At 38.5% G+C, this 21,090-nt stretch overlaps 2 protein-coding genes across 4 annotated transcripts in view; one reads left to right on the top strand and one right to left on the bottom strand.

The window, feature by feature from the left end:
* Positions 1 to 3,591, bottom strand: part of TMCO1 (transmembrane and coiled-coil domains 1) — a 40,855-nt gene extending 37,264 nt beyond the window's left edge. The window contains exons 1-2 of the mRNA XM_073221347.1: positions 3,355 to 3,591; positions 2,913 to 2,990 (exon numbers count right to left, since the gene is read on the bottom strand). Of these exons, the coding sequence (XP_073077448.1) occupies positions 2,913 to 2,990; positions 3,355 to 3,424 (148 nt within the window). The 5' untranslated portion in view covers positions 3,425 to 3,591. The remainder of the gene's footprint in view (positions 1 to 2,912; positions 2,991 to 3,354) is intronic.
* A 40-nt stretch (positions 3,592 to 3,631) lies between these two features.
* The window catches only part of UCK2 (uridine-cytidine kinase 2), an 83,895-nt gene continuing 66,436 nt past the window's right edge, over positions 3,632 to 21,090 (top strand). Inside the window, exon 1 of one of the 3 annotated variants that reach the window (XM_073221343.1) lies at positions 3,632 to 3,712. Coding sequence is in view for 1 of the 3 variants with exons in the window: in XM_073221344.1 (XP_073077445.1) it covers positions 4,178 to 4,186 (9 nt within the window). In the remaining 2 variants the exon portion in view is untranslated. Of the gene's footprint in view, positions 3,713 to 4,162; positions 4,187 to 21,090 lie in introns of those variants that run through there. The other 2 variants (XM_073221345.1, XM_073221344.1) reach the window with 2 other exon arrangements.

The following is a 21,090-nucleotide window of genomic DNA, read 5'->3' as shown; positions in this document are numbered from 1 at the left end:
ATGGTAAGTCAAGTGGTCTGCTCCCATACCTGTTGACAGTAAATCTAAAGACTAAACAACAATATGGTAGGCACCATAAAAAATTGTATAAAGACATAAACATAACCAAAACAGGTAATTTTCAGACCATCAGCTAAAGGGATTGCCTTAGTAGAGCCTAAGCACAATTCTCAAATTCGGCTCTCTCAGGTAACTATGGTTAATTCTCATATTCAATCTAAGAGGTAGTGACTCATTCATTCAGCTACTGGCTGCCTAATAGGCACTGTTCTAGGCAGACGAAAAGATAAATATGATCCTTGACCTCTAAAGATCAATGGAGTGAGGGCAGATGCCCAAGTAACACTTTTAGTATGGAAAGTGGGCAAGATAGACATATGCACAGGGTAAAAGATCAAGAGAGCCAAAAAAGCTAAGACCAACTTTTTTTGATGCATTTCAGTATGACAGAGTGAACAGCAAACTTTTGAAGAATGTATCTTTATTTACTATTTTTAATTTACCTTTGAATGGACTAGAAATAGGTATGTCAAAAATTACTTAACAGTTTATTTACATTATCTGTTCCATGTATTAATGTACTTCCTTTACTAGCAAACAGTACACGTATTACTTCTTCAAGTTGTATTAAAGAGAACTGACAGGTAGGACTCTTTCCATTAACACATTAAGTATGCTATGTGAATTCTAAAAGCAAAATTGGTCAACTGCTTTATCAAAGAGGTGTAAAATTCAATTTGATTCCAGTATTGCAAATGAAATGGTAAAGTGCGGACTAAAATAAAATGTGTGTGTTTGTGTGTGTGTGTGTACATATTGGGTATCTTAACCAACAGGTACTATTCTAAGTAGATGAAAAGATAAAACATGACATATATATGGTGAGAGAAAGAGATTTAGAATGAACTTACTAGTATGAGATCATAAAAGGAAATTAAGTCAAATTCTACAAGATGTTATAGAAATACCATTTTAAAAGACAGACAGAAAACACTGAATGTTTTACTCTTTATCATTATTATTAATGAAAGAAACAAAAAATACCTCTTTCCCTCCCCAGAAGGGCTATAACACATTTAACCATGACTGTATTAAAAAACAAGGGCAAAGAAAAAGAAAACTACAGAATAGGAACTTAAGGTGATGCTATGAACATTAACCTGATCTTCTAGCTAACCAGAACGAAACTAGATAAATCTTTTCTAGGGATAGAATAAATTAATCTATGTTTTTCTAACGTCATGAGTTGCAAAGAAAGTTTTTTGAATTGATATTTATTCACCAGAACCTCACCACTTGACACAAAGTGGAGATGTCAGAGTTGAAAAAGATGAAAGATTCTACTATGAAACACATGTTGCCTATGACCTAGTATGGCTGCATTCTGAATTCCAGAGTTCTGTCATACTTCACAATAACTTGTACTTAATAATGCTCTCAAGTAAATAATTGTTATAAGAATCAAATTATATATATATATTAATCGTTCTCATTTACTGAAGTATTCAGATCAAGGATCTGATCAGCCAAAAAATCTACATCTAATTCTGATCCAAATCTATTAATAATTTTTATATTCCTCAAATAGCCTACAAACTTTTCTCACCCAGATCCATACCAAATTCTGAACATAGAATGTTAAAAAGGACTATATGTTTTCAATTAGGACACTATCTATTCCATTCATTTGGTATTCCACTTGTCACAGTAAATTCTACATATGGCAAACAATCAAATGTGATAACTGAGCATATAAATGAAAATAACAAATGCTTATTGAGTTTTGATAGATTACCTAAAGTAGACAACCTGAGACCATAAGAAATGCCATGAGTTATCAACCTCATTCTTATCTTCAAAGCAAACGTATTAAGGAATTGTATTAAAAATTTAACTATTGAAGCTTTGCCAGGCAACTATACTGCTTTGAATTCAGGTGAAAAGTAAAGGATACTTAATTTGTTTCTATAATGCAGATAATTAGAGACAAAGCGATTTTTGTGGACACCAAAGCAGCTGAAAATCTATAGGACAGATTTGTACTTCTATAAATATTTAAGGTATAAGACTATTCACCCAAATTTGAAGCTAAATGTGTTCTATATTTCATAATACTACTCAATGATACATGTGATGTGAAGAAATTCATATATAGATGCCATTGCATGCTAACTAGTTCATGATCATAGCAGAACAATTTCTCACAAAGAATACATGTCATGCTATGCTGTAATTTATCCTTTAATCTATTCAACACACTTTCATCAAGTATCTAATCTACGCCAGGCACTGTTAAAGGCTAGAGATATACTAGGCTTTGCCCTAACAGAAATGACAGTTTAGTCGGAGAGAGGCCATTATTTAATAATTATAATTAGATAAAACTGTAATTTTGATAAGTTATCTATGGAGAGGTACATGAATAAGTTAGAGCCCATAACAGTAGGACTTGACCCGACCCTGTCTGGGAGACTAAACAAAGTTTTGAGAATGAATAGGAATCTACTCCACAAAATGAGAAGGAAAAAATATTCTAGGCAGAGGGAACAACAGATACAAAAGCCTCAGCTCCATAGTAGGGAAAAGCAAGACTAGTCCAGAGGATGGAAAAAACGCCCAAGTGGCTAAAGGGAGAGGAAGGGGAAACACGATACAAGATGTAGTCGAATGGGATCTCTTCTTTAGAATCACTACAAACGTACCATGCACTTATTCTCACGTCTTTTACTCCACTGTCGCTTATATTATACATTTTGCATAAAAGTCTTCTATTTCCAGACAATTCCAGTCGGGTCCTCCTTTGTATTCCTATAAAGTTTCTGTATCACTCGCTGCTCCTAAAATACTGTGAACAAGCGCTCAATGAGCTTGACAGGTTGAAACTATTTCTAGGGGATGTTTTCCATACTCACATTTTTTACTCTGTTTTTCTACTTCGGCCTTCAGTCTCTTGTACTTGTCTGTCCTGTAAACCAGGACCCAGGTTATACCTGCAACATTGAAGGCAATATGCTAATAGAGAAATGGTTGCAACAGTCAAAACAAGCTGTCATTAGTGGCGACTGTTGGGTAAGCAGCGATTTCAACTTTTTTGCTATTTACCAGTAAACATTTTCCGAATAAGACTAAACCAGCCGTGGCATGACAGGAAGGAGGCTCCCAGCCGTGACCGCAGACACCTGGGCCACCGACCGCACACCAGCCCTCCCGCCGGTTCTCGGGCTGCCCGCGCTTCCCCGCAGCAGTGAGCGCCCCCGAGCAAGCGAGCCGGCGACCTCGCCCTCGGGGGCGCGCGGGACCCCGCCTCTCCCTCCCCGCGGGCCGAGCCGGCGTTCTGGCCGCGGCCGCTCTCACCCTCGGCGAGCAGGGCCGTGCACACGGAGATGAAGACGATGAGCAGCGTGTCAGCGAACATGGTGCTCATCTCGCACTGCCGTCTCTGCACTCCCACCCGCCAGGGGCGAAGCGCTCGAGTGTCCGCAGACGCGAAGCAAAGCGCCTCCCGTGGATTTCAGGACCACCGAGTACACACCGATTCCTCAGACTGGGGGGCACACTTCCGCTTCCGGGCCGCAGCGCGCCCGGGGCTTGCTGGGAGAGCTGCGCGGCTGCGTGAATCCAACGGAAACCGAGCTCAAGTCTGGGTTGGAGGCGGAGGCGTGGGGTGGGCCTCAGACTGGATCTCGCGAGAGTTGGGGTCCGGGCGGCGGAGGTGAGTAGCCGCGCGGGAGCTGGAACGGGGCGGTTCTACTGCGAGCGATCCTGGGTTTGGCTCTCCTGCTCCTCGGCTCGGCCCCCTTCCCCCCCGACCCGAGGCTGAGGGGACAGTCCCGCCCGGGCCGGCGGTGGAGTGGGAAGGTCGGCTTCTGTGGGCACGTGCGGCACGCCCCGAACGCCCGTGTTCAGGTGCAGGGCCGCACGTCCGGAGCTGGGGACGCGGGAATCAGTTAGACGGGGGCCGCTGGCTTCAGGAACTCACGTCCCAGCGAGGAGGGAAACTTGTACTTGGGTGTGATTAGGCTTTTAATAGACGTCTGACCGGAACGCTGCCGTGACCCAGTTTAGGGAGTGGTCGGAGGAAGCAAGTTAACAGAATCAAAGCGGCGACTTGGAGGAGTGCTCTGGCGAAAGCAAAGGCCTTTCTAGGCAAAGTGCAAGGCAGAGTGGCTGGTGCTTGATGATCCACGTACGTGGTGTGCAATAGAGCGGTGTGGGGGGGTGTCCGGAGAAGGGGCCGCGAGCCCAAACGCCTGCACTTGTCGGATGTCAGTCACCTTAACGCAGGCTGGGCGTGAGAAGGTGGTAGGAGCGAACGGGGGAGCACTGATTATCTGCAAGGAGCAGTTGGTGTTAACATCCAACCAGTGGTGTTCCCTGGGAAAAAGAGCACCCGGTTTCCAATAGCTTCCCAATTTTCAGAAAAATCAGAAACCCGATTTTATGTTAAAGTTTGATTTATGAATGCCGTTAACTCATTAAAAGTTTTAAATGCCAAATAGGACAAAGAAAATGTATCAGAGATTTGGGGGTGGGGTGTGTGTGTGTGTGTGTGGCTTGTACCTTCTATCATTGGTTATTTTCTCGTGTGTGTGTGTGTGTGTGAGTGACTTGTACTTTCTATCATTGGTTATTTTCTCTTAAACTCCAGTGCACTTTACTTACAGTTCCCCTGTAACATTTTTAGTTACATGTGCATTTTTTTTTCTCCTCTTTAAGACTTGGTGTCAGAAAATCTGTCTGCTTGTAATGCATGTTAATAAGCAGGACAGTGGCAGGTCCTGCAGGGTCAGAGAAGGTGAGGAAGGTACTCTTTGGAAGTTACACATTATAGTAAGGTATGGTAGCAGAATTCATAAAATGTTAAGGGAGCATAGATGAGGACAAAATTATTCCTGGTGCAGATTCAAAGGCTTCACATTTGAGCTAGACCTTGTTAGGAGTCAGAGTAGGTTTTCATTCAACTTTGTATCACCCGTGGTAAATGTTGAAATATAAGAGTGTGACCTTTGAAGTCAGATCTGGTTCTCAGTTCTACCTTTGCCACTTAACTGACCACAGCCTTTGAGCATATTGTTTAGTTCTTGGTCCTCAGTGTCCTTATCTGTAAAATGGTGATGACACCAGCTACATAGCACCATTATGAAGGTCAATTGAGAAAGAGTATATTATAAAGCATTTAAACCTGTGTCCGGCACACACAATTCATTAAGTTCACCATGCTATTTGGTCATAAGATGCATCATTATTTTGTATATTACTAAGAAAGAACTAAATCATGACATACCATTGATTATAAGATGTGTACCATTCAGAGGTGTGAAAATGTGAGGGGGGAAAAAGGTCTTACGATCAATGAAATACAGTAAGAAAAAGCATTTCAGTTATTCCTTTGTAAATGTTTACTACAGAATCATGGATGGCTAGGATAATACGTCCGCTAAAGCACCAGTATCCTGACTCTGTGCCCCTTGTTGAAAAGCAGTGCTAGAGGCAAGTTCAAATATCTTTTACATTCTGCCAGATTTCTTTTACCATATTTCCAAGTTTCCTAATATCTCAGTTGTGCTAATTTTTAGATTTAAAAGTTTTCCCCATAAAGACTCCCTCCTCAAAGTTCACTGTCCTGTGCCAGTCTCTATGACTACAAGGACTTTGTCCTAGGACTCCTCTTATTATTCTCTAGGGTAGGATTCGCTGTTTTGTGGACCCACATCTTCCTCATTTTATACTTTATGTTGTGGTAATTCCTCAAGTAACTTCCTGTGAAAGGTAGAAGGGAGCTCAAACCTTCAATGTTCTTATATGACTTAATGGTGTTAATAATACTGCTCTTAAAACTCTATTAGCTTCAGTTACCAACTGTCCACTGACAATTTGTAAAATAGAGCCCGTTTCTTTCCTGATTTGCAGACCTAGTATCTAACTACCAACTGGGTGTTTCCATTTGGAAATCCAAAACTGAACCTATTCAGTTCTTTTACCCAAACTCCCATTTTCTCTACTTCCCTTAATATCTAAATGGATTACTCATCATCATCCACCTGATTTTGTCAAGCCAGAAATTTGGGAACTATTCTCAATATCTCCCTCTTCTTTCTCCTACACATCTAATCACCAGGTTTGATAAATTCCCCCTCTATCTCTTTCCATATCTTTCAAGTCACCTCTAGTAGACTGCAGTTCAGGTTACCATTGTCTTTGTGTTACAGCCTTCTAACTAGTTGGTCTCATTATATACCCAACTGTGTCCCCTCTAGGCCATTCATTTCATATAACCAATAGTGACCTTTCTCAAATACAAAAGTAATTGGATATAGAGAATTTAGAAGCGGAAGCAGTTGAGGGCAGCACCCGGATTTTTTTTCTTGGATACCTAAATATATGCACATCCGATAAAACGAGAGGAGTCACATTTTGGGGGGAAGATGATGTTTTTCCCTCACTAGGTTAGCAGGAATAGATGAAGACCTTCAGAAACCCGAAGTGTGGAAAAGACAGACCGCTTCCCAAAATATAATTAAAAATAAAAACTAATACTCAAGTGAAGTATGAGGGTTTTTTTTTTTATAATCTAATTTTTTTCAAATAGTTTTCTTCCCATGCTTGTGTGTGTGTCCCAAGTACATGTTTAATCTGCCTTTTGGGTAATCCACTGTTTTTAAGGACAGATACTGTCTTGTTCATTATTGTATCCACAGCTTTTGGAACATGGCTTGGCACAGAGAAGCTGCTTGATATATACTTACTGAATGAGTAAATGATACTGTTGGGAGACAGGAAAATAGGTTGGACAATGTGTTGGAAGAATTGGGGATCTTAGCTGAACCTTTAATAAAAAGTGAAATTTAATTAGGATGTGGCAAAAGCAGCAATCAGAAGCATTGAGCTGGGAACAAGAAAGGGTAGAACTTTGGGGCTAGTGTGTACTTGAAATAAGCAATATATCTGAAGAGGTTATGTGTTCAGTAGGAATAGGATTGATTGATAAAGTCTATCTGGATTATATTTGTTAGAGATCCATCGTTGAACTTAGGGAGATTCATAAATCTGATGCTGTAGGCAGAATTTTGAGCATTTTTTCTGAATTGAGGGTTCATATTTATCAAATTCTTAAAGGAGTTTATAAGCCAATAAATGTTAAGAATTCCTAATGTTGTTCATTTGAGAGGCTGATTAAAAAGCCTTAAGCTTGATGCTATAGCCAGTTAGTCCCCCAACATTTTCTACTACGGTATTCCTTAGGAGCAGAAGGTAGGGAATGAGAGCCTAAAATCTGAAGATTGAGACTTTATATTTATCCTAATATTCCATGTGAATTTTGCATTGACTTCAAAAGATACTCATCCTCATAAATGATCAGGAAACTAATTCAGGACCATTCAGTTGGCAAAAAGTTGAGCCCTCCAATTGGAATGGAAAAATTAAAATCAATCTGTTTGCATATGATGTGATCTTATGTATAAAAAATCCTAAAGACTCCCCCCCACACACATACACATACACAAAACTGTTAGGTCAAGTAAACAAATTCAGCAGAATGGCAGAATATAAAATAAATACACAAAAATTGGTTATGTTTCTATAACAATAAATGATCCAAAAAGGTAATTAAGGAAACAGTTCCATTTACAATAGCATCAGAATAAAATACCTAGAAGTAAACTTAACCAAGGAGGTGAAATATTTGCATACTGAAAATCATAAACTGATGAAAGAAACTAGAGATGACACCAGTAAGTGGAAAGACATATACGTTCATGAACTGAAATACTTAGTATTGTTAAGATGTCACGACTACTCTAAACTGTCTGCAGTTTCAATGCAATCTATGAAAATCCCAACATTTTTTGCAGAAGCAGAAAAACCCATTCTGAAATCCACATGGAACCTCAAAGGTCCGTGAATAGCCAAAACAATCTTTAAAAGAAAGAACAATGTTAGAAGTCACATACCTCTCAATTTTGAAACTTACTACAAAGCTACAGTAATCAAAACAGTGTGGTACAGGCATAGGGCTGGACATATAAACCAATGGAATAAAATAAGGAGCCCAGAATTAAACCCTTGTGTTTATGGTCGTAAGTTTTTCAGTAAGGGTGCCAAGACCATTCAAGGGGACAGGACAGTCTTCCCGATAAATGGTGTTGGGAAAACTGGATATTCACATGCAAAAGAATGAAGCTGGACCCTTATCTTACACCATATACAAAAATTAACTTAAAATGGATTAAGGACTTGGACATAAGAGCTAAAACTATAAAATTCTTAGAAGAAAACGACACTAGTGGCATTGGATTTGGCAGTGGCTCATTGGATATGACACCAAAAGCAAAGGCAACAAAAATAGATCAGCTGGACTTCATCAAAACTAAAACCTTTTCTTCAAGAAAGGACACAATGAACAGTGAAAAGGAATTGGAAAAACTATTTGCAAGTCATTATCTGGTAAGGGGTTAAAATTCAGAATATATAAAGAACTGCAAGTCAACAACAAGAAAAACAAGTCAAAAGACACTGAATAAGTATTTCTCCGTAGAAGATATACAAATGGCCAATAAGCACATGAATGGATGCTCAACATCACTAGTCATTAGGGAAATGCAAATCGAAAACTCTGAGATACTGCTTCACACTGAATAGGATGGCAATTATAAAAATAAAACAAACAAAACATGTTGGCAAAGAGTGGAAAAATTGAAAACCTTGTGCATTGCTCGGAGAAATGTAAAATGGTGCTACCAGTGTGGAAACCATTATGATGGTTCCTAAAAGATTAAATGTAGAAGTACCCTATAATCCAGCAATTCCAGTTCTGGGTGGATATCCAAATTAATTGAAAGCAGGGACTTGAACAGAAATTTGCACATACACCCATGTTCATAGCAGCATTATGCACAGTAGCCAAAAGTTGGAAGCAACCCAAATATCTATTGGCAAGTGAATGGATAAATGAAAAGTACACACACACACATACACACACACAGGAGTATTATTCAGCCTTAAAAAAGGAAATTCTGACACATGGTATAAATGAACCTTGGATGAACCACATAATGCTAAGTGAGAAAAGGATAAATACTGCATGATTCTACTTACATGAGGTCCCTAAGGTGGTCAAATCCGTAGAAACAGAAGGTAGAATGGTGGTTGCTGGAGGCTGAGGAGAGGAAAGAACAGAGAGCTATTGTTTAATGGGTCCAGAGTTTCAGTTTGGGAAGATGAAAAATTCTGGAAATGGATGGTGGTGGCTGATGGTGGCAGAACGTGAATGTGCTTAGTACCACTGAACTGTGCCATTAGACATGGTTAAAATAATAAATATGGTGTCATATATATGTTAGTGTAACATTAAAAAAAGTTTCTAAGTTGGACTATATCTAGAGAATGTGAATCGGAATCCCTTAATCACTCCTGGTGGAAGCATAAATTAGTACAGCCCCCCTGGAAAGTCTGTCCTTACCCTGTAAAGGCAAACAGCGCAGACCTGTGACCGACCCTTTTCCTCCTAGGTGTGTCCTTGTGAACAGATACCAGGACACACACACAAGAAAGTTCATGTGAGAATTTTTTGTAATACCCAGATCTTAAAAAAAAAAAAACAAATGCCCATCTACAGGTAGAGGACTAGTAAGTAAATTAGGATATATTTACACAGATCTCCAAGTGAGTGTACTGTGCTTATGTGCCACAATATAGATTAATCCTAGTAATACAATACTGAGTGAAGAGTAAATCCGTAAGAATTACATACACTGTGTGACAGACTTTTTATAAAGTTAGTAACATAGAAACTCCCTATCCCCAACACTTTAGGAATGCATTTACCTGTTATATTAATTAACAGGGGAAGCAAGACAATGATGATTACATAGTGTTGCCTTGAATGCAAAGAGGCTGGTGATGCAGCGGCCGAGGATCACAGTGGCGAATGCAAAGGGGAACTCATGTCCTAGATTTCATGTTGGTGGTGATTTCATGGGGGTTGCATTATGTTTAATAAAAGTAGACATGAATGCTTGAGGGCCTTGAATGCACCAATGAGGAGAATATGTGATGAATAGTGATGAATCTAATTCTCTGTATCGGGGTTCAAAAATTTTATTTTTGCATTCAACTCCATATGTGCTATAAGTAAGGAGTAGAAAGGGAGGGAAACTAATGTTTTAAATCACTTGCCATCAGGAAAAATGATACTCTTGGAAAATATGTCACAATTCTCTTGTGGCTTCAAGTACCCTCTGATCATCCCTTTCACTTGGGCATTTAAGCGTCCCAATTTTAGAAGGTCAGTGATAGTGGAAAGTCTCCAAAATGTCTTGAGCTTGCATGAGAATTTTGCACAATAAGCAGTGTTTCTTTTAAAGAAAAATCTAGTCCGGCAGCTTTACATAGGATAGATTCGTTTTGGAGAGAGAGTGCACTCCAGAAAACCAGCTATCAGCTCTCATGGTAATGGAACTAGGTAAGTAGGATCAGCAGAAGTTGAGAAGAAAGAGCAAATCCACAGAGCATTTTGAAGGATGAAATAGTGATTGTTATAAAATATTAAGATGAGGTGAATAAGAATACTTCAGTAATTCTAAGGTTTCTACCAGAGGTGTTTCTAGGTTTTATGTGTCCTGAAGCTTATATAATTCTGGGACTCTCTTTAAGAAAAAGAATACAGAATTGCAAGTCAAATTAGTTACAAATCTGAATGCTTATTTAGAAAAGGCCAGTGCAAATGAGGCTCCCAGAAGCTTACATTTCATTAGTTTTATGGTAAATCTTGATTTACCATGAAAAATCTCTGGATTTTAACCTGTATGTGACAAACCTGACATAGAATAGACAGAAGGGCAGCCTTGTAAGAGATGAAAATATAAAAACCTCAGTTTTGACAGTACACGTATATGATATTGAATTTAAAAGGGACTTTGAAAACAAATGCCTAAACAAATCCGTATTCCTTTTCACGTGGGTGAGTCTGGGCTGTCTCAGTAGATGCTTAAGTCTGAGGTGACTGTTCCCATTGCAAATACACACTCATATGCTCACTCAGTATTCCTATATTGTTGGCCAATAATCCACTTTTACTCACTAACTAGGCTCTTACCCTTCACCTTAGTGCCAAAAAGACGTTGATTTTATTCACAGAGAAACATAGTTACCTAAGCAAGCCTGCTGAATGTCCAGAGCTCCATTTCCCCCACTCTGGGCCTTTTCAGGAGGTCAGTCTCAATGGGCTCTACAGCTTCCCAAGCGGCCTGTTGGTGGATGTTCAGAGGCGTTTGTGAAAGGGGGAACGGCATGTTCCACGTACAAAGGCACTCACTCACCAAAGCAGAATTGTGAAGGTTCCTCTCCTGGTCTCCTGGTGACTTCTCCCTTCCCAGACAGGGAAATTGTTCTCTACAGGATGTCAGGCCTTTTCCACTCACGTCAGTATGATTCTCACTCATTTTTCTGAGGTCTGCTCTTAATGTTCTCTCTTGAACCCTGTGCAAATAATTCATTCGATGGGTTCTGAACGTTGGCTACTCTATTTCAGGTAAAACTTCCTGAAGTAACTATACCACAGTGATTTTACCTCGAAATCTAGTATTCAACTTTGAAAGTTGAGAAACTTGATTATGTGGATTCTTAGGAGGGTGATCATATCTCCATGAAATTAGATTGAAAGAGAGTTAGTAGGCCTGGCATTTATAATACTGCTCAGTAAGTATTTGTTAAGTTAATGACTAAGTAACAAGAAATGAAAGGAAAATTAGTTGGAGATAACAGGTTATCTGGTAGAGATACAGCATAAGACTTCTAAAAAGCTTATAAAAATAGGTAGGACTTTGAATTATAGATTAAACACAGTCCACACTTTTTTCAGAAGACAGTGGGCCTTTGAAGATCTTACAGCAAAAAAGAATGACATGATCAAAGTGGTGTCTCAGGAAAATGAATTTGGCAGCACAATTCAGAATGGGTGGCAGATTAATTAGAAAACTAGTATTGAAGTCTAGGCAGCAAAAAGAGCCAGAAGGAGGGTGTTGTCATCGAAAAGAAAGATGGCTAGAGAAGCCAGGAAAGTAATTCATGGAACTGATTCGGCATGGCTGGGAGAATGGGGAAAGGAGATGTGAAATTTCGGTGTTTCTAATGTGGCTGATGGGAAATGGCTCCATAACAAAGCCATGTTATGCAACTCAGCATGGTCTATGTTCAGGGATAATTCATATCGATAAATGTTCTCTTTTTGGGGTGTCCCTGTCTAGTTTTGGTACCCGGGTAATGCTAGCCTCATAAAATGAATTTGGAAGTATTCCTTCCTCTTCAATTTTTTGGAAGGTTTGATAAGGATTGGTATTAATTCTTCCTTAAATGTTTGGTAGAATAAACCAGTGAAGTCTTCTGATCCTTGACTTTAGTTTGTTGGGAGGTTTTTTGATGATTGATTTAATCTCCTTTCTAATCATTGGTCTGTTCCTATTTTCTATTTCTATTTCTTTTCATTAGGTTGCTTCTATGTTTCTAGGAATTTATCTATGTCTTCTAGGTTGTACAATTTTTTTAGTGTATAATTGGTCATAGTGTTCAGGAGCATGTTTAGTCACCAGGTATTTGTGAATTTTCCAGTTCTCTTCTTAAAATTGTTTTCTGGTTTCATACTCTTGTGGTCAGAAAGGATTGTTGATAAGATTTTAATCTTCTTAAATTTATTAAGGCTTATTTTATGGCCTAATATACTATCTATCCCAGAGAATATATTCCATGTGCATTTAAGAAGAATGTGCATTCTGCTGCCATTGGAGGGAATGTTCTGTAAATGTTAGGTCTACCTGGTCTAACATGTAGTTTAAGTGCATTATTTCCTTATTGATTTTCTGTTTGTATTACCAATCCATTTTATTATTGTATTGCTATTTCTCCCTTCAGGTCCATTTTATTTTCTTTTATATTATTTAGGTATCCTATGTTGGGTGCATAAATATTTATAAATGTTATATCTTCCTCTTGGGTTGACCCCTTTATCATTATATAATGACCTTTTTTTTCTTATTACATTCTTTGGCCTAAAGTCTATTTTATCTGATTTAAGTATAGCTACTCCTGCATTCTTTTGGTTTCCATTTGCATGAAATATCTTTTTCCATCTCTTTACTTTCAGTCTGAGTGTCCTTAAAACTGAAGTCTCTTGTAGGTAGCTTATAGTTGGGTCTTGTTTTTTGTGTTTCTTTGTTTTGTTTTATTTTGTTTTTAACCCATTCGGATGCTCTACATCTTTTGATTGGAAAATTTAATCCATTTACATTTAAAGTAATTACTGATAGGAATGGACTATTACTGTTGTCATTTTTGATAGTTGTTTTCTGGCTGTTTTGTAATTCCTTCGTTCTTTTCTTCTCTTGCTCTCTTCCTTTGTGATTTAATGATTTTCTGCAGTGGTATGTTTGGATTCCTTTGTTATTATCTTTTGTGCATCTACTATAGGTTTTTGCTTTTGGTTACCATGAGGCTTACATAAAACAGAAGGATGTTTTACTTTTAAGCTCTTCTTCATTCAAATCATTTTCTTGTGAAATAATCAGTTTATACCACTGCCCTTGTTTTTCTCTTCTTCAACTATTAACTAGTCTAGTTCCACAACATTCTTCTTTTTGTCAGTGGCTTGGCTTGTAATTTGAGCAGTTCTCTACTATTACTTTCCATGACTTGGGAGGGTTCCTACATCTTTTGCAAGCAATTTGCAGTTTCACTTTGTAAACAGTTTGGAATAAATTTGCAAATAGACTAGTGGGGACAGAAAGATATGTTAAGTGAGGATGGATGTTTGATGACTAATTTTATAAATGATTGGTTTATTGGTAAATATATGGTAGGGCAACTTTTGCTTCTTAGTACAATCTCATAACTGTAGGGACTTAGCTAATGACTAATAAGGACCCCCTGCAGGGATTAATAGGGTTACATGAGTCTTAGATGAGATAAGACCCGTGAAGCAAGTAGCATTTGTTTCCAGTACAAGTAGAGGTGATTATTTAATCCTTCATGTTGCCACTGCATACCATAATATTATATCACACAATATTATAATTGCTTAATTGTTTATGTGAGTGTATTTCTTAACAGTCTCATGGCTCCTAGACGGTAGAAATGGTTTTTAATTCATCTTTATACTCCTAATAGCCAGTAAGTGCCTCATAGATGGTAAACATTCAAAACATGTTGAATAAATAAATGAAGGAGTGAATGAATATCTCCCTCATCTTTTTCTTCTTATAATAATGTATCTCAGAATATCTTCTTAGCCCTTCTCAGAAGTAATTTATTTCTTCTAGGCTCTGAATCTATTTTGTGTCTTTGTTCAAAATTTATTTTTTAATGAGGCAAATACCTTGTATTGATATGGCAGGTTTTCCAAAGATATAGTGATAAAAACAAAATGCAGAACAGTTTGTAGCATATATTACTTTATTTAATTGGGAGAATACACGTACACACACACACACACACTTACGTATATATCTGTGTGTGGGCATTTGTTCATTACATGCGTCGACTATCTTAAGGATATATGAGAAGCCAGTAAGAGTGACTGCCCTTGGGTAGCAACACTGCGAATACACATGGCAAAGATTTACTTCTGAACTGCGTACTCTTTAGTACTGTTTAACTCTTTTTACCTTGTGCATATACTCCCTATTCAAAAAAGATATGTACTTTTTTTATTTTGCAGTTTTTTTAAACCTAAAATAACTGGTAAACAGGAGGATGGAATGATGTTGAGATATTATCAAATTCAGGTTAGAAAAATATTTAATAGGAGCTTTTTACATGCATGTATAGAGGCACATGAAAGTAAGAGTTAAACAATATTTTTCCTAGGTCCTCATCTACCTGAAGTCTTACGTATTACATATACATCTCAAGTAGATCTAAGGGATACAGATACAAAAAAAAGTGGATAGGATTTAACAGTTGTACTTTTGTTTTTATAAATGATTTCCACACTCTTCATCAGATAGTTTGGTTTTCCTGATAGAAACTTGCCCCTCTTGTTACTCTAAGTTTTGTTTGGGTCTTTTCATTCTGTCATGAGTTTTACTGCTACTCTTGCACAGATATCCTAAAAATATGCTAAAATATCCCAAATTAAATGATCTCTGTGTGATTTCTTCCTAAAGCACAGCAGACGCTCAGTGCCCTGCCCACTCTTGGGTCTGACTGTTGTCTGTTACTCCGGTAAATTCTAGATGCCTGCGGTCTTCTGGCATCAGGAGCTCTGTCCCTCTAGTGAGGCCACTGGAGCCTAAATTGGTTCAAACTTTAAAAGCAGTTTTACCAGGATGTACATACCCTTTGATCCAACAAGAGGAAAATATCAGGTAGACGGGCCAAGAGGCATATAAGGAAGTTTTCATGTGCTTACCTAGTTAAAAAAGTGGACTGATTAAATAAATTAGAACACATTAATGCAATGGAATGCTGTTCAGTATTTTAAGTGATGTAAATGTATATTGATTGCATCAAAAGCTCACAATATATTGGGTGGCTATATTGGTTCGTTGTAGACGTGTTAGGATGATCTCTGCTTCTTAGCGCAATCTCTTAACTGTGAGGACTTGGCTAAAAAGGACTTCTTTTTAAAAAGTTATATGTAAATATATCATGCATAGGAAAACATCTAGAATACTGATGATAATAATTTGTAATTTGTCAGTATTAAATATTGTGTAGGGTGACAGATATTTATTAGCTTACCAAATAAATATAAATAAAGAGGCTCAATGATGAGAATGTGTTACAAAGTAAAGGCTGTGATCATTTCAGATCTGTGTAGTTGAAGTTGATTAAAAAATAAAGGAAAGAAAAAAATCTAGGTTATATGCTAACTTGTTAATCATTGTTATTTCTGACTGGGACTTTAAGTGTAATTGTTTTCTTTTTACTCAAGAGTTTCTTGTTTGCCTATCATTCTGTATTATTTATATAATGGAGAAATAATAAAAGTCAAAACCATTAAATTAAAGATTAAAGAATATTCAATAAAAACAACAATAGTGAAGACTTAGTCTCTTAAATACACAGATGACTATTGTCTGCATTGACTAATTACGTTCCTTTGTAATGAATGCATTACACTGATGTGTGGGCATTCCATGTGAAAAAGGCCAAAACATTTCTGTGAACAATGGATAAATTATATTGGATTTGTTCATTTTACCTATGCCAGACCAGTTTTGCATACCACTTGGAGAAAATGCCAGGTTATTTATCAACTAATGTGTAAAAGGAAGGAAATAGTCTCTCAGTTACTAGGAAATACAAACCGTTTGGAAAATATTCTCCTGGGTTGTAAGGTATTATTGATGTAAACGTGCTTAAATGTAGCTACTTTTTTAAGGAAAAGAAAATTTATAAATGTTACTTAGTTTAATTATTTATCTTAAAGGAGAAATGCAGATACAACTGACTTAAATTTTGAAAATTTAAAATAATGAAGTCAAAGGTATTTTAAGAAATTGGAGATTCTCTGGGACTTGCTTCGATGTCCCTGCTGTTTGTTCCCCTGTCCTTTCTGCTAGCATCACGTTTAATTGTCGTGGCTTATTCGCGTGCCCATCTTTCTGAACTGTAAGCTCGATACGTGTAAGAATGATGGCTGCCTTACTCTATGTAATAGGAACTTAGTATTTAATGAAAGACTGTATAAATGAATGAATGGGTAGGGTTCTGATTTAGAGCTAGGAAATAAAGGGTAGGGGTTTTAAAAAGCACAGTGGAGATAGTTCCTTACATATTGATGGGAAAGTATATGTAAGATTTGCAATTCTAAGGTGAAATACTTATATTCGTAGTTGATATCAGTTCCAGTAAATGAAATGCGAAGATAGGAACGCAGTGCTACAGGTTCCTATGAGGTGTAAGAATGTAGAGAAAAGTGGCAGATGAGCTGCACTGTCATAATTATGTAAATTCAGAGCTGGGAGGGAACTTAGGACAGGTAAAAATCAATCCCTTCATTTAACAGATGAGTAAATTGGAGCCAATACAATTTCAATAACTTTCACAGTTACATAGCTTGTTATTGATACCAGACTGTGAGCCAGGTTCTCTGTCTTGCTAGTGTAGTTCTCTTACCACCAAACTTAAAGGATTGCCCATCACCTAAGTCCGGGAGAAGAGGGTCAGACAATCATCTTGCTCTTTGAACATGCTAGTCTAGATTTCTTCTTCCACCACAAAGCCCAACGAACATGAAAGAAAACAGAAGGGAAGATTTCACGTCTGCAATACCGCATGCAGTCCTCTATCCTGTATTCCGGGAAGCACCGGACGCTAGAGAAGGACCCAGCAGGAAATGAAATTGACCTGCACGTTGGAAGGCTCTAGAATAGGATAAAAACATTCTGACCTTTCAGCCTAAGCTGTTAGGAGACGTATTGGTTGGGTCTGCGCCTGAGCCTTTGGAAGTTGACAACCTACAGGCAAATGAGACCCTTCCACCAAATAGACCTGGACAACATTGTCAGTTGTCCTGTCATAGATTCATGACCCAGGAGATTGATCCAGTATGGTCGTTCATATGGTCTTAAATACAAAACTCTTTTTCCTGTCATTTCAAAACCCACTCAGTCCCTGGACACCAGCAACCGAGAGGGGATTATTTGCTCCGGTGATTGTCAGTGGTGTGTCCGGTGTCAAAGGATGACACCGATCTGGAGCGCCTTCTCTGTTGGTTTTCATTGCATCCCAGATCCTGGAGCCTTATGGACATGGACGAGAGACACTCCCCTTCAGCCTTAACTATCAACTACTCATGTCTTTCGTTCATTTTCTCTCTGGGGCATAAACAAGAGTTTTATGCTTGTGAATATTTTCCTGTGTAAGTATGTCTTGATTTATAATAGCCATAGTGGAAACTGTATTTTATGATAGTGTTGGAGCATTCAAAAGGTAAGTCTTTTGTGTATCCTAAAATAAACAAATTTTCCCTTTATTTCACATCTTTGGTGTGTTATATTTCTTGAAGTTAGGTTTCAGTATTTAGCTTTCTTTTACTAAGGGTTCGTTTCTTCTGTTACCTTCCCTTTTGTATTTAACTTTTAACATTTTCTTTCCCCACATATTTTTAAAACTAACTTATGTTTATTTGAAGCTTACATGTTTTTATGATACTAATATGTGCATTTTTCATTCAGTCGCAAAAACTGGCCAACTTTTCTGCTAGTGAGCAGTTATTCTAAAAAACTTTGCAAATATGAATATTAAAAACTGAATAATAATACTAAGCTGCTGGTAATGATTACCCCTTAGGAAGGACATTCACATTCAATATAAAATATTTCTGTATTCTATTATGCTAAACATCTATAATTTTTAAGGCAGAAAACAGTTATAATAAATTATTAATGGTAATGCTAAACATGAGACATCTATCTAATATAAAGCTAAAGTCAATAAATATCCTCCTCAGTGTAAATAGGTCTCTTAGGACCTCTTCCAAGATAGAAAATACTGTTTATTTCCTTGTAAGAGATAATTTGCTGTATGGAGAATGAGCCCCACAGAGCACCAAGCCTGCCCTTTAGTAAGAGACAATCCAGAAAAAGGGATCCTGTGTTCAGTACCTTTGGAACATTGGTTTAAACAAACATAAATAAGTCTCTTTACTGCAGTATTTCTCAGGGTGTTAACACACTAACCCACATTGTAACTCCCTCCCCTAAGTTAAAGTGGGAACAGAGTGTAACAGAGTTTTTAAAAAATTATTATTAAGGTATCACTGATATACAATCTTATGGTTTCACGCACACAAAACAGTGGTTCGACATTCGCCCTATCATCAAGCCCTCACCCCCTCCATTGCAGTCACTATCGGGTAGTAAGAAGTTACAGAGTCGTTTATTGTATTCTCCAGGCTGTACTATGGTCTCAGGGACCTGCCTGTGACATCAGTATAGTGCCTTAATCCCCTTATAACTGGTTTTTCTAAACTTATTTGTTGCCAAATCTTCCTCTTAGAATCATTGTTTCAAGGCACATATTTTGGGAAACACTGCTCTAGGGCCTTTAAGAAAGAGTTTTTAACAGAATGAGGGGTAATGAAGCCTCTGCCCCTTCTTACTCATCACAGGTTTTATCCATCTCTAAAGATACACTCTTTATTGCACATTGTTTTTGAGCTAGATTGAGACTGAAGTATATATTTTTCAAATATTAAACTAACCTTACATGTTTTTACATTAACAAAATTTGCTTGTGACATATTGCTGTATTTGGTTTGTTATAACTGTAGTTTGTGTCAAGATTTTTACATATCTCATAAGAGAGACTGGCCTTCAATTTTCCATTCTTGTAACATGTTGTCAGGTTTTGGTGTGAAAGTCTAATCAAATGAGTTGTGACGTTCCCTCTTTTTCTTCTCTCTGGTAGAGTTTGTGTAATCTTGGTATTAACTCTCCTTTGAATGTTTGGTGGAATTAATTGGTGAAAATATCAGGGACTTGAATTTTATTTTGTTGTGTTTTATTTCATTGGAGGTTTTTAATTTTTCAAAAGGAGTTCACTTCCGCAAGAGGAGTCAGTCTCCATTCAGTATCGGCGGGGGGGATGCAAAGCTCCACAGCTTTGCCAGCAATAAATAGTGGACTTAGTTGGGCACAAATAGGGGAAATGCATCAAGCTGCTCTGCCAGCTTAAGGTGAGCTTCTGGTTCCAAGCAAGAGCTGAAGCAGCCAGAAATTTAACAGGAAAATGGGCTTTAGGACACAGAATATTCCTAGAGATAATTAGGGACATTTCATAATGGAAAAGGATCAGTTTTTTAAAAAAAAAAACAAAACATAAATGTATATGCACCAAGTAAAAGAGCCCCAAAATATACAAAGTAAAAAAGTGACATATCTGAAAGAAAATATAGATAATTCAACAACTTCAGTTGGAGGCTGCGGTGCTTCACTGTCACTGTGTAGTAGCCAGGAGTAGTGCCTCAAAGGAACATAACTGACCCAGAGCCCCAGCTAATGTGCTCTGAAACAAATTGCTGCTTTTGCACCCTGGCCATGCTTCCCCTAGACTCTCCTAGCAAATGACTGTATGTCATTGGAATACGAAGGCAGGTCCATTGCTAGAGGTCGGAGGCTGTTGCGATTGTTACCGACTCTGGCTTGAGGACTCCCAGCAGCTTGCCCGAACCTTTCTCAGTTGGCCCTATAGTCTCAGGAGCTTCTGCCCAGCCTTCCTTGTCTCTCTCCTGTGCTTAGGTTCCGGCCTGTTCTGCAGCCTGACAGCTCTCTCCCAGGCTTCCTCAGCTCCTCCTATGTCCTCTGACAGCCATTTCCCCTAATAAAATCTTTTTATGTTAAATTCCATCTCAGGCTCTACTGCTTAGAGGACCTAAAGTAGCACAAATGATACCAAGAGTGGTCTGAGAAAAGAGGTGGTCAGATGGGGATATAGGTGTGGCGTACCTGCTGTCCAGCAGGTGAAGAGGATGATGCTGTCTTGGGAATTGGGACACAGCACAAAGTGGTGGCTCGTGGCTAAAAACTTCACTAATGGTAACCTGGGAAAATGTTCAAGAGGAGGAATAAAGCTGTGGCAGGTGCAGTGCTTCAGGTCTTTCAAAGACATGGGGGACCAATGCCTACAGAGACAATGGAGTCATTTGGTTGCTGCTAAGTTGGCTGATGGGTAAATGTGAGAGTCAGAGAACCTCTGTTAGCTTGCAAAAAGGCCCTGACCTTTTGCAGTAGAAAGGCAGGCACATTTGAGCAGTAGGCTGGAGACCTAACTGTTCATCGCAGCGCTCCGTCATCGTTTGCACTGACCGGCCATGCAGGAGAGTCAGGAGAATGCTGGGGCCTTGTGATAAAAACCCGGGATCCTGAGTACGGGTGGGGATATGAGGCTGGATGCCTCTGGATATTGCCTCTGCCACCACTGTGCCCCTGGACCCTCTGTGCCTCCAGAGGTGGTCCATGTTCCCTAGCAAGGGCGACAGCTCTGCTGTGCCGGTGATAGACGCTTTCCTCTGAAGCTGCCCTCACCCCACCTCCTCTCCTGGCTGTCAGGCTGATAACTGGGACTACGTTGGTCATGAGTAAATCACATGCA

This window comes from Manis javanica, chromosome 14 (assembly GCF_040802235.1).
Source record: "Manis javanica isolate MJ-LG chromosome 14, MJ_LKY, whole genome shotgun sequence".
Taxonomy (NCBI): domain Eukaryota; kingdom Metazoa; phylum Chordata; class Mammalia; order Pholidota; family Manidae; genus Manis; species Manis javanica.
Note: the sequence above shows the minus strand (reverse complement) of the source record. Positions and strands in the feature narration are given on the sequence as shown.